The 16,151-nt window shown below is 43.0% G+C and overlaps 1 protein-coding gene across 1 annotated transcript in view; it reads right to left on the reverse strand.

Annotated features, from left to right (window-relative positions):
- LOC135552036 (retinoic acid receptor alpha-A-like) overlaps window positions 1–16,151 on the reverse strand; it is a 122,544-nt gene that overhangs the window by 93,825 nt on the left and 12,568 nt on the right. The window contains exon 2 of the mRNA XM_064983403.1: window positions 7,740–7,888. Within this exon, the coding sequence (XP_064839475.1) occupies window positions 7,740–7,888 (149 nt within the window). The remainder of the gene's footprint in view (window positions 1–7,739; window positions 7,889–16,151) is intronic.

Raw genomic sequence — 16,151 nt, forward strand, 5'->3', positions numbered from 1 at the left:
TGCTACTTTAATAATGGAACACTAGTCACTTTAATAATTTTGACATATTTTGCATTACTCATCTCATATGTATATACCTTATTCTATTCTACTCTGCTGTATCTTAGTCTATGCAGCTTCGACATTGCTCATCCAAATATGTATATATTCTTAATTCCATTAATTTACTTTAGATTTGTCACGCCCTGGTCGAAATATATTATGTTTATCTTCATTTATTTGGTCAGGCCAGGGTGTGACATGGGTTATTGTGGTGTGTTTTTGTCTTGGGGTTTTGTGGGGTGTCTAGCATAGTCTATGGCTGCCTGAGGCGGTTCTCAATCAGAGTCAGATGATTATCATTGTCTCTGATTGGGAACCATATTTAGGCAGCCATATTCTTTGAGTGTTTCGTGGGTGATTGTTCCTGTCTCTATGTTCACCAGAGAGGCTGTATAGTTTTTCACGTTCCGTCTGTTGTTTTGTACATTCAGTTTTTTCATATCTAGTCGTATTTTCATTATTAAACATGAGTAACCACCACGCTGCATTTTGGTCCGCTCCTCCTTCAACAGAAGAACGCCGTTACAAGATTTGTGTGTATCGTGTGTATTCTTGTGAAATTGTTAGATATTACTGCACTGTTGGAGCTAGAAACATAGCATTTCGCTACACCCACAATAACATCTGCTAAACATGTGTATGTGACCAATAACATTTGATTGGATTTGATTTGAGAGAACGAGCACGCTCAATTGACTCTGTCCAATGGAGGGGCTCGGCCCTCACACCCCATGACAACAATGCCCTCGCCATGGAGAGGAATACAACACAGAAAAAGCATAATCCCTGGTCTAATCCCTTCCGAGGAAAGATGTCACAGAAATCAAAGCTATTCTAGCATGAATTCTGCTATTTTTACATCCTGCTACCAGCCACTCAGCGGAGAAAGAGAGACAGAAAGGAAGGAATACCAACTGCAGTCCAGTAGTAGAAGGAATGTGTTTGGCCTAATTAAATAGTATGTTTGGTGTGTGTGCGTGCAGGCGCACGTGTGAGTGTGTTTTCTATTGAAGTGTGTGTGATCGTATGCATTTGTTAGTGTTTTCTATTTACTTCCCCATATTTCTGTAGCTAGGTTCTAATTAAGCAATAAGACCCGAGGATGTGTGGTATATGGCCAATATACCACGGCTAAGGGCTGTTCTTACGCACGACGCAAATTGTAGTGCCCGGATACAGCCCTTAGCTGTGGTATATTGGCCATATACCACAAACCCCTGAGGTGTCTTATTGCTGTTATAAACTGGTTATCAAAGTAATTAGAGCAGTAAAAATGCATGTTTTGTCATCCCCATGGTATATGGTCTGTTATAAACTGGGTGGTTTGAGCCCTGCATTTTGATTGGCTGAAAGCCATGGTATATCAGACCGTATATCAGCAATAAGCAACAATAGCAATAAGGCTCCTCATGGGTTTGTGATATATTGCCAATATAGCACGGCTAAGGGCTGTGTCCAGGCACTCCGCGTCGCATCGTGCATGCGAACTGCCCTTAGCCGTGGTATATTGGCCATAGACCACACCCCCTCGGACCTTATTGCTTAACTATACCTCCATGGTACTGTATATACTTGCAGTATGTCTGACTCTAGGTGGTATTCGCAGGTCACAGGGCTGTAGGTACGGGGTCACACTGGGGCTTATAGTGTCTTATTCACCCCCTCCTCCCCCCAGGCCTAAACTCCAAAGGATTCCTGAGATTCCAGCATTCCAATTGAAGCAGGAGTGAGATAATGAAGATTACGCATCTTCATTATCTCTCTCCTGCAGCCTCCAAAACCACACTGGACTGGAGTTTGAACCAATGGGTTGTATGTTCTGTACGTACAGTACACTGGTACATCCAGTATGCACAGTCAGGTACAGCTGCATTGATAGACTGTGGACAACATCAATCAGGGGTTTTTCCTCACGAAGTGACCTTCATTTCTGGTTAGGTCAAGTTGTGAGGAAAACATCTGGCTTAAGAGGTCTGCTGGTTTTGGTGTGAATGTTGATGGTTTTGGTGTGTATGTTGTTGGTTTTGTGTGAATGTTGCTGGTTTTGGTATGAATGTTGCTGGTTTTGGTGTGAATGTTGCTGGTTTTGGTGTGTATGTTGATGGTTTTGGTGAGTATGTTGCTGGTTTTGGTGTGAATGTTGCTGGTTTTGGTGTGTATGTTGATGGTTTTGGTGAGTATGTTGCTGGTTTTGGTGTGTACGTTTATGGTTTTGGTGTGTATGTTGATGGCTTTGGTGTGTATGTTGCTGGTTTTGGTGTGAATGTTGCCGGTTTTGGTGTGAATGTTGCTGGTTTTGGTGTGTATGTTTATGGTTTTGGTGTGTATGTTTATGGTTTTGGTGTGTACATTTATGGTTTTGGTGTGTACATTTATGGTTTTGGTGTGTATGTTGCTGGTTTTGGTGTGAATGTTGCTGGTTTTGGTGTGAATGTTGCTGGTTTTGGTGTGTATGTTGCTGGTTTTGGTGTGAATGTTGCTGGTTTTGGTGTGTATGTTTATGGTTTTGGTGTGTACGTTTATGGTTTTGGTGTGTACGTTGATGGCTTTGGTGTGTATGTTGCTGGTTTTGGTGTGAATGTTGCTGGTTTTGGTGTGAATGTTGCTGGTTTTGGTGTGTATGTTTATGGTTTTGGTGTGAATTTTGCTGGTTTTGGTGTGTAAGTTTATGGTTTTGGTGTGTACGTTTATGGTTTTGGTGTGTACGTTTATGGTTTTGGTGTGTACGTTTATGGTTTTGGTGTGTACGTTTATGGTTTTGGTGTGTACGTTTATGGTTTTGGTGTGTACGTTTATGGTTTTGGTGTGTACGTTTATGGTTTTGGTGTGTACGTTTATGGTTTTGGTGTGTACGTTTATGGTTTTGGTGTGTACGTGTATGGTTTTGGTGTGTACGTTTATGGTTTTGGTGTGTACGTGTATGGTTTTGGTGTGTACGTTTATGGTTTTGGTGTGTACGTTTATGGTTTTGGTGTGTACGTTGATGGTTTTGGTGTGAATGTTGCTTGTTTTGGTGTGAATGTTGCTGGTTTTGGTGTGTATGTTTATGGTTTTGGTGTGTACGTTTATGGTTTTGGTGTGTCTGAGTGGCCACTTTATTTCTATTTTGATGTTATTGGAACGGAAACATAACATTGTGATATTTAATGAGTTGATATAGAATCTCCAGAACCCTGGAATGAGTTCTCAGAACTACATATTTGGCCTGACTGATACAGCGGTCATTCAGAGTGGGTGGGTTTCTTGCCAGTGGGTTTCTTTCTAATAGGTTTTGAAAAGTCCACCTGTGGCTTGACTGAGTTTAAACACAAAGGTTAAAAGGTTGATACATTTTTTTTATATTAGAGTGGAAATAGGCTGTGATGACATCATGTTATAGCCTACCAGCAACCAATTTATCTAGTGCATTGCTCCCATAGAGCTCTGGAGTAGGGTTGTAAAACATTCAATAAATTCCCTGGTTTTCCAGAAATCCTGGGTGGATGAATTCGGATTTCCTGCTTATTCCTCCCCGTTTCTGGGTATCCTCCAACTGGGATTTAGAGAAAATCAGAAAATGTACTGAAAATTCCCAGAATTCTGCAACCCTACTCAGGAATATATGTGGCTTGTCCAGGGCCTGCCCATCTATAGATCTATCTACATGGAGCAGAGCAGAGCAGATCAGAGTACTGTTGGTTGGTTGGTTGATTAGATTACATTATTCCATACTTCATCAGCTCAAGCTCAATTATACATCTATTAGAGAGAAACCCCGTGATCTGTTCCTGACCCTTGACCCCATGCAGAATTCCCCTGAGGTTCAACTTACTCTTGTATTATGTTCAAAAAGGTCAAGTTGTGAGGAAAACATCTGGCTTAAGAGGTCTGCTGGTTTTGGTGTGAATGTTGATGGTTTTGGTGTGTATGTTGTTGGTTTTGTGTGAATGTTGCTGGTTTTGGTATGAATGTTGCTGGTTTTGGTGTGAATGTTGCTGGTTTTGGTGTGTATGTTGATGGTTTTGGTGAGTATGTTGCTGGTTTTGGTGTGAATGTTGCTGGTTTTGGTGTGTATGTTGATGGTTTTGGTGAGTATGTTGCTGGTTTTGGTGTGTACGTTTATGGTTTTGGTGTGTATGTTGATGGCTTTGGTGTGTATGTTGCTGGTTTTGGTGTGAATGTTGCCGGTTTTGGTGTGAATGTTGCTGGTTTTGGTGTGTATGTTTATGGTTTTGGTGTGTACGGTTATGGTTTTGGTGTGTATGTTTATGGTTTTGGTGTGTACATTTATGGTTTTGGTGTGTATGTTTATGGTTTTGGTGTGTATGTTGCTGGTTTTGGTGTGAATGTTGCTGGTTTTGGTGTGAATGTTGCTGGTTTTGGTGTGTATGTTGCTGGTTTTGGTGTGAATGTTGCTGGTTTTGGTGTGTATGTTTATGGTTTTGGTGTGTACGTTTATGGTTTTGGTGTGTACGTTGATGGCTTTGGTGTGTACGTTGCTGGTTTTGGTGTGAATGTTGCTGGTTTTGGTGTGAATGTTGCTGGTTTTGGTGTGTATGTTTATGGTTTTGGTGTGTACGTTTATGGTTTTGGTGTGTATGTTGATGGTTTTGGTGTGTACGTTTATGGTTTTGGTGTGTACGTTTATGGTTTTGGTGTGTAAGTTTATGGTTTTGGTGTGTACGTTTATGGTTCTGGTGTGTACGTTTATGGTTTTGGTGTGTACGTTTATGGTTTTGGTGTGTACGTGTATGGTTTTGGTGTGTACGTTTATGGTTTTGGTGTGTACGTTTATGGTTTTGGTGTGTACGTTGCTGGTTTTGGTGTGTACGTTGCTGGTTTTGGTGTGTATGTTGCTGGTTTTGGTGTGAATGTTGCTGGTTTTGGTGTGTATGTTGATGGTTTTGGTGTGTATGTTGATGGTTTTGGTGTGTATGTTGATGGTTTTGGTGTGTATGTTGATGGTTTTGGTGTGAATGTTGCTGGTTTTGGTGTGTATGTTGCTGGTTTTGTTGTGTATGTTGCTGGTTTTGGTGTGTATGTTGATGGTTTTGGTGTGTATGTTGATGGTTTTGGTGTGTATGTTGATGGTTTTGGTGTGAATGTTGCTGGTTTTGGTGTGTATGTTGCTGGTTTTGGTGTGTACGTTGATGGTTTTGGTGTGTACGTTGATGGTTTTGGTGTGAATGTTGCTGGTTTTGGTGTGAATGTTGCTGGTTTTGGTGTGAATGTTGCTGGTTTTGGTGTGTATGTTTATGGTTTTGGTGTGTACGTTTATGGTTTTGGTGTGTCTGAGTGGCCACTTTATTTCTATTTTGATGTTATTGGAACGGAAACATAACATTGTGATATTTAATGAGTTGATATAGAATCTCCAGAACCCTGGAATGAGTTCTCAGAACTACATATTTGGCCTGACTGATACAGCGGTCATTCAGAGTGGGTGGGTTTCTTGCCAGTGGGTTTCTTTCTAATAGGTTTTGAAAAGTCCACCTGTGGCTTGACTGAGTTTAAACACAAAGGTTAAAAGGTTGATACATTTTTTTTATATTAGAGTGGAAATAGGCTGTGATGACATCATGTTATAGCCTACCAGCAACCAATTTATCTAGTGCATTGCTCCCATAGAGCTCTGGAGTAGGGTTGTAAAACATTCAATAAATTCCCTGGTTTTCCAGAAATCCTGGGTGGATGAATTCGGATTTCCTGCTTATTCCTCCCGTTTCTGGGTATCCTCCAACTGGGATTTAGAGAAAATCAGAAAATGTACTGAAAATTCCCAGAATTCTGCAACCCTACTCAGGAATATATGTGGCTTGTCCAGGGCCTGCCCATCTATAGATCTATCTACATGGAGCAGAGCAGAGCAGATCAGAGTACTGTTGGTTGGTTGGTTGATTAGATTACATTATTCCATACTTCATCAGCTCAAGCTCAATTATACATCTATTAGAGAGAAACCCCGTGATCTGTTCCTGACCCTTGACCCCATGCAGAATTCCCCTGAGGTTCAACTTACTCTTGTATTATGTTCAAAAAGGTCAAGTTGTGAGGAAAACATCTGGCTTAAGAGGTCTGCTGGTTTTGGTGTGAATGTTGATGGTTTTGGTGTGTATGTTGTTGGTTTTGTGTGAATGTTGCTGGTTTTGGTATGAATGTTGCTGGTTTTGGTGTGAATGTTGCTGGTTTTGGTGTGTATGTTGATGGTTTTGGTGAGTATGTTGCTGGTTTTGGTGTGAATGTTGCTGGTTTTGGTGTGTATGTTGATGGTTTTGGTGAGTATGTTGCTGGTTTTGGTGTGTACGTTTATGGTTTTGGTGTGTATGTTGATGGCTTTGGTGTGTATGTTGCTGGTTTTGGTGTGAATGTTGCCGGTTTTGGTGTGAATGTTGCTGGTTTTGGTGTGTATGTTTATGGTTTTGGTGTGTACGGTTATGGTTTTGGTGTGTATGTTTATGGTTTTGGTGTGTACATTTATGGTTTTGGTGTGTATGTTTATGGTTTTGGTGTGTATGTTGCTGGTTTTGGTGTGAATGTTGCTGGTTTTGGTGTGAATGTTGCTGGTTTTGGTGTGTATGTTGCTGGTTTTGGTGTGAATGTTGCTGGTTTTGGTGTGTATGTTTATGGTTTTGGTGTGTACGTTTATGGTTTTGGTGTGTACGTTGATGGCTTTGGTGTGTATGTTGCTGGTTTTGGTGTGAATGTTGCTGGTTTTGGTGTGAATGTTGCTGGTTTTGGTGTGTATGTTTATGGTTTTGGTGTGTACGTTTATGGTTTTGGTGTGTATGTTGATGGTTTTGGTGTGTATGTTGATGGTTTTGGTGTGAATTTTGCTGGTTTTGGTGTGTATGTTTATGGTTTTGGTGTGTAAGTTTATGGTTTTGGTGTGTACATTTATGGTTTTGGTGTGTACGTTTATGGTTTTGGTGTGTACGTTTATGGTTTTGGTGTGTACGTTTATGGTTTTGGTGTGTACGTTTATGGTTTTGGTGTGTACGTTTATGGTTTTGGTGTGTACGTTTATGGTTTTGGTGTGTACGTTTATGGTTTTGGTGTGTACGTGTATGGTTTTGGTGTGTACGTTTATGGTTTTGGTGTGTACGTGTATGGTTTTGGTGTGTACGTTTATGGTTTTGGTGTGTACGTTTATGGTTTTGGTGTGTACGTTGATGGTTTTGGTGTGAATTTTGCTGGTTTTGGTGTGTATGTTTATGGTTTTGGTGTGTAAGTTTATGGTTTTGGTGTGTACGTTTATGGTTTTGGTGTGTACGTTTATGGTTTTGGTGTGTAAGTTTATGGTTTTGGTGTGTACGTTTATGGTTCTGGTGTGTACGTTTATGGTTTTGGTGTGTACGTTTATGGTTTTGGTGTGTACGTTGCTGGTTTTGGTGTGTACGTTGCTGGTTTTGGTATGTATGTTGCTGGTTTTGGTGTGAATGTTGCTGGTTTTGGTGTGTATGTTGATGGTTTTGGTGTGTATGTTGCTGGTTTTGGTGTGAATGTTGCTGGTTTTGGTGTGTATGTTGCTGGTTTTGTTGTGTATGTTGCTGGTTTTGGTGTGTATGTTGATGGTTTTGGTGTGTATGTTGATGGTTTTGGTGTGAATGTTGCTGGTTTTGGTGTGTATGTTGCTGGTTTTGGTGTGTATGTTGCTGGTTTTGGTGTGAATGTTGCTGGTTTTGGTGTGTATGTTGCTGGTTTTGGTGTGTATGTCTTACCTTGCAGCCCTCGCAGGCGCTGACACCATAGTGGTACCCCGAGGACTTGTCCTGGCACACGAAGCAGGGCTTGTAGACGCGGGGCGGGGGCAGGGGGGACGGGGGACTTGGGACCAGCTCCTCAGAACTGGTGCTCTGGGTCTCGATGGCTACAGAGACACAACAGAAGAAGATGATGAAGAAGATGTAGTAGTTATTTATTCCCAATTGGAAGAAAAATTGCGTAATGAAGAAGATGATTCAGGTTTTAGTATGGGACAGGATACGTGGTAATGATAGGGCATTCAAAACTCATTTCCTGAGTGAGTGAACTAAAGGTACTGAATTAACTGAAATCAGGGCAGACAGTTGCACATCTTTGGCATACAATTACTATGTCGACATACTCATCCAACAGTGGGTCTGAGTGGCCACTTTATTTCTATTTTGATGTTATTGGAACGGAAACATAACATTGTGATATTTAATGAGTTGATATAGAATCTCCAGAACCCTGGAATGAGTTCTCAGAACTACATATTTGGCCTGACTGATACAGCGGTCATTCAGAGTGGGTGGGTTTCTTGCCAGTGGGTTTCTTTCTAATAGGTTTTGAAAAGTCCACCTGTGGCTTGACTGAGTTTAAACACAAAGGTTAAAAGGTTGATACATTTTTTTTTATATTAGAGTGGAAATAGGCTGTGATGACATCATGTTATAGCCTACCAGCAACCAATTTATCTAGTGCATTGCTCCCATAGAGCTCTGGAGTAGGGTTGTAAAACATTCAATAAATTCCCTGGTTTTCCAGAAATCCTGGGTGGATGAATTCGGATTTCCTGCTTATTCCTCCCCGTTTCTGGGTATCCTCCAACTGGGATTTAGAGAAAATCAGAAAATGTACTGAAAATTCCCAGAATTCTGCAACCCTACTCAGGAATATATGTGGCTTGTCCAGGGCCTGCCCATCTATAGATCTATCTACATGGAGCAGAGCAGAGCAGATCAGAGTACTGTTGGTTGGTTGGTTGATTAGATTACATTATTCCATACTTCATCAGCTCAAGCTCAATTATACATCTATTAGAGAGAAACCCCGTGATCTGTTCCTGACCCTTGACCCCATGCAGAATTCCCCTGAGGTTCAACTTACTCTTGTATTATGTTCAAAAAGGTGTCCTGGGTCAATTTGACACATTACAGTAGATTGGTCAAAAATGGGTCAAATTGACTCATTGTGTGTGTGTGTTTCTGTGTGTTTGTTTAACTGTTACAGTATATTGCCAATCTCTTTGTGGTATTAAAGGACAGTGTGAGTAGAACTGCCATGATGGTGAATATTAGTGCTACTGCATGATTCACAGTGACCTTTGCTTCCCCTCTGGTGAATCAAACAGACGTGTTATTCGTCAAATCCCAAAGCAAACAGAAACTAGTGCAACTGGCTAGTCAGTTGGAGTGAGTCACTTTGCTATCATCTGTATGCAGTTTGATGCTGATAGTAATCAATATCGTACTAGGCACACATCGCTGATGGATCTTTAGGATTTCAATAGTGCTTGTTCACTGACCGTATGTTAGTCCAAATAGTCATTAAATCACTTGAGCGTAAATAAATTAAAACAGTCAACTTGCATTAATGTTCTCTCTCTCAGGCCTCCCGAGTGGTGCAGTGGTGAAAGGCACTGCATCGGTGTGCTAGCTGTGCCACTAGAGATTCTGGGTTCGAATCCAGGCTCTGTTGCAGCCGGCTACGACCGGGAGACCCATGGGGCGGCACACAATTGGCTCAGCGTCGTCCTGGTTACGGGAGGGTTTGGCTGGCAGGGATGTCCTTGTCCCATTGCGCACTAGTGACTCCTGTGGCGGGCCAGGCGCAGTGCATGCTGACACAGTCACCAGGTGTACGGTGTTTCCTCCGATACATTGGTGCGGCTGGTTTCTGGATGAAGTGGGCAGTGCGGTTTGGTTGGGTTGTGTTTTGGACCTTCGCCTCTCCCGTGTTCATACAGGAGTTGCAGCGATGAGACAAGACTGTAACTACCAATTGTGGAGAAAAAGGGGTCAAAACATTTTTCTCTCTCTGACTTACAAACACCCTCTTCCTGGAACCTGGTATAATTAACCAGGACAGAAAGTTATTTGTTTTAATTTAAGTCAGGTTAGCTAGCTGTGTGTGTTTCTGTGTGTGTGTGTGTGTGTGTGTGTGTGTGTGTGTGTGTGTGTGTGTGAACTAGCTCACTATAGCCTACAAAGTGCAGTGTGTCGTCTGAAGCCGCAGACTACAGATTACACACACACATACACACACACTGTCACAGAGGGGGAGATACGATCCACCACTTTAATATGTAACATGAGGGAGAGAGACAAGCCGTGCAGGGCCAGAGACAGTGGGGGGACCTGTATCATATGTTGTATCAGATGTAATATGTAAAGGCATGTATGTGTGTATGTGCGTGCGTGCGTGCGTGTGTGTGTGTGTGTGTGTGTGTGTGGATGGCGACATCAAGGGACATGTATCACCTGGAATATGACATGTAATATGTAAAACAAGCTGTGGCGTGTTCACATAAGTGAGCTGTGGCGTGTTAACATCAGGGAGCTGTGGCGTGTTCACATCAGGGAGCTGTGGCGTGTTCACATCAGTGAGCTGTGGCGTGTTCACATCAGTGAGCTGTGGCGTGTTCACATCAGTGAGCTGTGGCGTGTTCACATCAGGGAGCTGTGGCGTGTTCACATCAGGGAGCTGTGGCAAGTTCACATCAGTGAGCTGTGGCGTGTTCACATCAGTGAGCTGTGGCGTGTTCACATCAGGGAGCTGTGGCGTGTTCACATCAGTGAGCTGTGGCGTGTTCACATCAGGGAGCTGTGGCGTGTTCACATCAGGGAGCTGTGGCGTGTTCACATCAGTGAGCTGTGGCGTGTTAACATCAGTGAGCTGTGGCGTGTTCACATCAGGGAGCTGTGGCACAACGACCATGATAGAAATGTCCTCCCAGCTGATACAGTACTGAACACTACAGATGCTACTACGTGTTGTGTAGAATACAACACATTGGAACTGATAGAATAGACCTTCAGAGTGTTTCCAATGCCTTGGATCATTACACATGGGAAAGAGGGAGAGCAGTAGACACACACACACACACACACACACACAAACAACACACTTCTGCCCGGCGCGGCCCATTTTAAACTCATGGTTGGTTCTGGAAGTGTGGCTACCTTCAAACAGATGGAGCACATAAAGGCAGATGCATTACCCCCCATTGGTGGTGTGTGTGTGTGTGTGTGTGTGTGTGTGTGTGTGTGTGTGTGTGTGTGTGTGTGTGTGTGTTTAGAGCGATGTATAGGCCCTATCGGGCGCTGGGGAGCCTTTGCTCCATTTTCTGCCGTTGGCTCTGTAGCAAACTGACTTCACCGCATGTTAACATAGCTATACACCAGCACCATGACAGAGACTACAGACCAGCGACAGACCAGGCGAGCCAAGGGGTGGGAGCAGTGAGTGTCTGTGTGTGTGTGTTTGCATGCGATTGTGTGTGTATGAAAAAGAAAAAATCTCAAAGCTTATTCTGCTGAACTCTTAACCCCCTGCTGAACCAGCCAGCAGGGTCAGCCAGGAAAACACACCCAGCCTGGAGGAGGAGGAAGGGAGGGCGATCTCTGAATGAGGGGAAAGACTAATGGAAAACACACCCAGCCTGGTGGAGGAGGAAGGGAGGGCGATCTCTGAATGAGGGGAAAGACTAATGGAAAACACACCCAGCCTGGAGGAGGAGGAAGGGAGGGCGATCTCTGAATGAGGGGAAAGACTAATTTAAAACACACCCAGCCTGGAGGAGGAGGAAGGGAGGGCGATCTCTGAATGAGGGGAAAGACTAATGGAAAACACACCCAGCCTGGAGGAGGAGGAAGGGAGGGCGATCTCTGAATGAGGGGAAAGACTAATGGAAAACACACCCAGCCTGGAGGAGGAGGAAGGGAGGGCGATCTCTGAATGAGGGAAAGACTAATGGAAAACACACCCAGCCTGGAGGAGGAGGAAGGGATGGCGATCTCTGAATGAGGGGAAAGACTAATGGAAAACACACCCAGCCTGGAGGAGGAGGAAGGGAGGGCGATCTCTGAATGAGGGAAAGACTAATGGAAAACACACCCAGCCTGGAGGAGGAGGAAGGAGGGCGATCTCTGAATGAGGGAAAGACTAATGGAAAACACACCCAGCCTGGAGGAGGAGGAAGGGAGGGCGATCTCTGAATGAGGGGAAAGACTAATGGAAAACACACCCAGCCTGGAGGAGGAGGAAGGGAGGGCGATCTCTGAATGAGGGGAAAGACTAATGGAAAACACACCCAGCCTGGAGGAGGAGGAAGGGAGGGCGATCTCTGAATGAGGGGAAAGACTAATGGAAAACACACCCAGCCTGGAGGAGGAGGAAGGGAGGGCGATCTCTGAATGAGGGGAAAGACTAATGGAAAACACACCCAGCCTGGAGGAGGAGGAAGGGAGGGCAATCTCTGAATGAGGGGAAAGACTAATGGAAAACACAGAGGCAGAGTTAGGAAGGAGCCTTGTTATGGCTATGGCTTGCTGTGGGTGGTGGTGAAGAAGAAGATTTAATTAACCTTTATTTAACTAGGCAAGTCAGTCAAGAACAAATTCTTATTTACAATGACAGCTGGGGAACAGTGGATTAACTGCCTTGTTCAGGGGCAGAACGACAGAGTTTTACCTTGTCAGCTCGGGATTCAATCTAGCAACCTTTTGGTTACTGGGCCAACGCTCTAACCACTAGGCTACCTGCCGCCCCAAGAAAAAGAAGTAGAAGAAGAAGTAGAAGAAATAGAAGTAGAAGAAGAACACTTTAGAAGTGAGGAGGGTCCTATAGGTCAGTTAAAAATAATTTGTGGGTCAATCAACCATGTCTATCCTCACTGTGTCCACCTGTCCCTACCCCCTGTTCACCACATTGTCCCCACACTGAGGGTCAGATAGCTAGATGACCAGTGACATGAAAACAAAACAATCTGCGACGTCCACACACCTCACAGATGGCTAGGAGGGAGGGAGGTACCTAAGGCAAGATCTGTTCCCCCCCCCACACACACACACACACACACACACACACACACACACACACACACACACACACACACACACACACACACACACACACACACACAGTATAATGATATCACAATGACATGGAATCAGGACATGGACTGTTTCTACCCTGTAATCATGAGACCACAGTTATGTCCAAATGACTGTTATACTGCAGCGATCCATTTACAACAACCCTACCTTCAACAAACGGAGAGAATAGAAAGAGGTAGAAAGAGACAGCAGGTTACTATCGTTAGTAGACACTACAGCGCCGTATTGTACGCACAGTGCATCAACTGTCCTGCCAATACCACAGTACAGCCTTTCAGCGCCAGTTCCCTTCACAACTCCACCTCTCCGCTGGCAGTTCATCGAAGCTGGAAGTGTTTTTCTCCCCTTCTTCCTCTGGGTTATTTGCAGGAGCAGGGAGCACATAGCACACACACACACACACACACACACACACACACACACACACACACACACACACACACACACACACACACACACACACACACACACACACACACACACACACACACACACACACACACACACACACACACACACAAACAGCTCACACACACACACAGACAAACAGCTCACATATACAAGGCGGGAGGAGAAAGAGAGTCAATAGGAAACGGTCAAAGTTCACCCAAAGTACTCCAAATTAGAAGCAGCTTTGTGGAGGAAGGGATAGAAGGAACAGCTCTGGCTGTAGGCTGTAGTACACATTTAATTCAATTCTTTAAACACTAACTGGAAGAGAAGATAGAAACAATAAAAAAAACAGTCATCTAACTGTATGTATTGTCTAGAGAAAGACGAGGAAAAAGTTCTACTTGTGCTGCTGGTCTGTTTTGATTAGGAGAGAGACTGAGGGACACGGCCGGGTGCTGAGAGGTGGGGGGTGGGGGGGGGGTGCTGCTGAAAACTCACAGGGAAACAGTCTGTCTTGTCAGTCTTCAACATGACACATATCAAGTGCAAAAGAAGTGTCTCCCAGTAGGGGGAATCAATCAAACTGCAGCTAAAAGAGCCACTGAAACAGATTTGTTAAAGGGACACAGCTTCTAAAGGGGATTATCCAGAGGTGTCAGGGTGTGGAACTGGACCTATGTTTGAACCACTGAATGGCACTTTGAGTTTGGTTCAGAGGTTCATGGTTCATACCAGTTATGTGACTGCAGCTATCCTCCAAGCCGCCCTCCCTGCCTTGACCTCTGGGCGACTCCCTGTGATCTATTGAGGTCAAAGGTCAAATGGAGACAGAGGGTGAATAAAAAGCCAGAGCTCTCACTGCTAAGCTCTAAACCAGGGACCGAGCAATGCAACAGGTGTGAGACACTTCAAAGCTTAAAGTGCAACAAGAAGAAAAAGAGAGGAGGGGGAAAGAGAGAGAGGGAGAGAGAGGGATCGTGGAAAAGAGAGAGAGAGAGGGAAAGAGAAGGTTTCAAATAGAGAGGAGTAAATGTGACAAGTTTATTTTTAATCTTTAGAAATTCTTTCCCTAAGAGCCTGACGAAGTTGTTATGATTCTCCACTCCCCGGCAAGCACTTTAAGAGGTCATTTGGTCCAGACGTCAGCTCTTAGCAGTAAAGGAGACCTGCATTAGACCTGCATTAAACATCTCTGAGCTATTGACAACCCAGCAAACTGGGAACATTCCCAGAACATTAGTTAAGATTCCCATTAAGCTTCCCATTAGGTTCTAGTTTGGGTTTTATCTAACATTAGGATGATAACATCTCAAATCTTTTATTAAATATTATTATTCTCTTAACATTCACTAAAATGCTCCCTCCAAAAATCTAAAGTGCCTCTCTGAAAGTAACCCAGAACACTTTACACATTCCAAATAAGTCAGTTCTTATGATGTTCATCGAAAATTAGTTTTAGGTTTAACATAATATTCCATTGACTTTCAGACAATATACATTTTTACCTTGTCTTTGAGGTCCTCAGAACATTTCAAGAACATTTAGAAAATGTTATATTTAAGTTTTACCTAATTTTACCACATTCTCAACATGCAAATTTCTAGTTCCTTAAAGCATTAGAAAGCAGATTGGAATACATCCCCATTATGTTTCTCTCCAGATTTAATGGCAATTCGCATTTGTGGATTTTGTCCATTACAAGGTGATATAGACATACATGGGCTTTAAAAAAGAAGCATTATGGAATTCCTGATTAACCATGCTGCCATGGCTATTTACAGAAAAATTATGTGACCCATTTCAGGAAGCTCGGTGTATGTCACATGTTACTACATCACAGGAGAGGCATTTGAACAACTTTTTTTAATCAAAATGCATTTTTTGAAAGAAATGCCTTCTGGAACATGTGAACTTACTGGTGCCTTAATAAAAAACTTGTATTCCAATTTTTTACATTTCAAACCTAGTTGGTTTAGCCATGGAAAAAGTCAGGAACCTTCCTGCTAGCCATGATTGTCTGAGATAAATGATGGGCTGGACATGCCAGGAGATGAGTTTGGATTGGTCTGCCATGTAGCATGCTTCTGTCTATAACGTGAGCTGTTCAGTATGTGTTGACAGTCCTTTCTACCGCGGCATTTTTTAAATATATAACGTTAGCCATTGAGAACTACAAACGTTTTGCTACTTTTCTCAACAACATTGAATTTAGTAGGTGCTATTGACAAATCAGTTCCAAAAAGTTCTGATGGGCTACTTTCTGCACACGCCACAGTCAGTGTGAACCGGAGTGACTTGACACAACACTGGCCAAATAAGTTAAATGGTTACAGTTTGCTGTAAAGCGTTCATACATGAATACGGGCAAGAGTCGAGCTCCATTTTTAGACACTATAAGTTTCTAATTTAAAGCGTACTGTTTGCTAGCTAGTGAACTTTAGCTTGCTGGCTCACTAGCTAACATTACGTGTATGATCTGTGTGGTATTATTATTCGAATCAGAAATCTATTTGCATGGCTAGTTATGGCCTAATTTTAGCTAGCTAACATTGAACCTAGGTGGTTAGCTTTAGCTACCTGCAGATTCATACTATAGCTATGAATCTGAACAAGGCAGTTAACCCACTGTTCTCCGGTAGGCCGTCATTGTAAATAAGAATTTGTCTGATTTGCCTAGTTAAATAAAGGTTAAATATATATATTTTTTTAAATATGACAATGTTTGTATTGGTAGTAGTATGAGTTGTGATTATTCCGGTTCATTGATTAGCTAGCTAGCTAGCTACATGTTTAAACAAAAGACTTCACTTCGCCAAATGATTACATGACCCATCAAGTTAGACAGGTGTGTTTGGGGTGATTACAGCCATCTATAGT

Source organism: Oncorhynchus masou, chromosome 13 (assembly GCF_036934945.1).
Source record: "Oncorhynchus masou masou isolate Uvic2021 chromosome 13, UVic_Omas_1.1, whole genome shotgun sequence".
NCBI classification, from domain to species: Eukaryota; Metazoa; Chordata; class Actinopteri; order Salmoniformes; family Salmonidae; genus Oncorhynchus; species Oncorhynchus masou.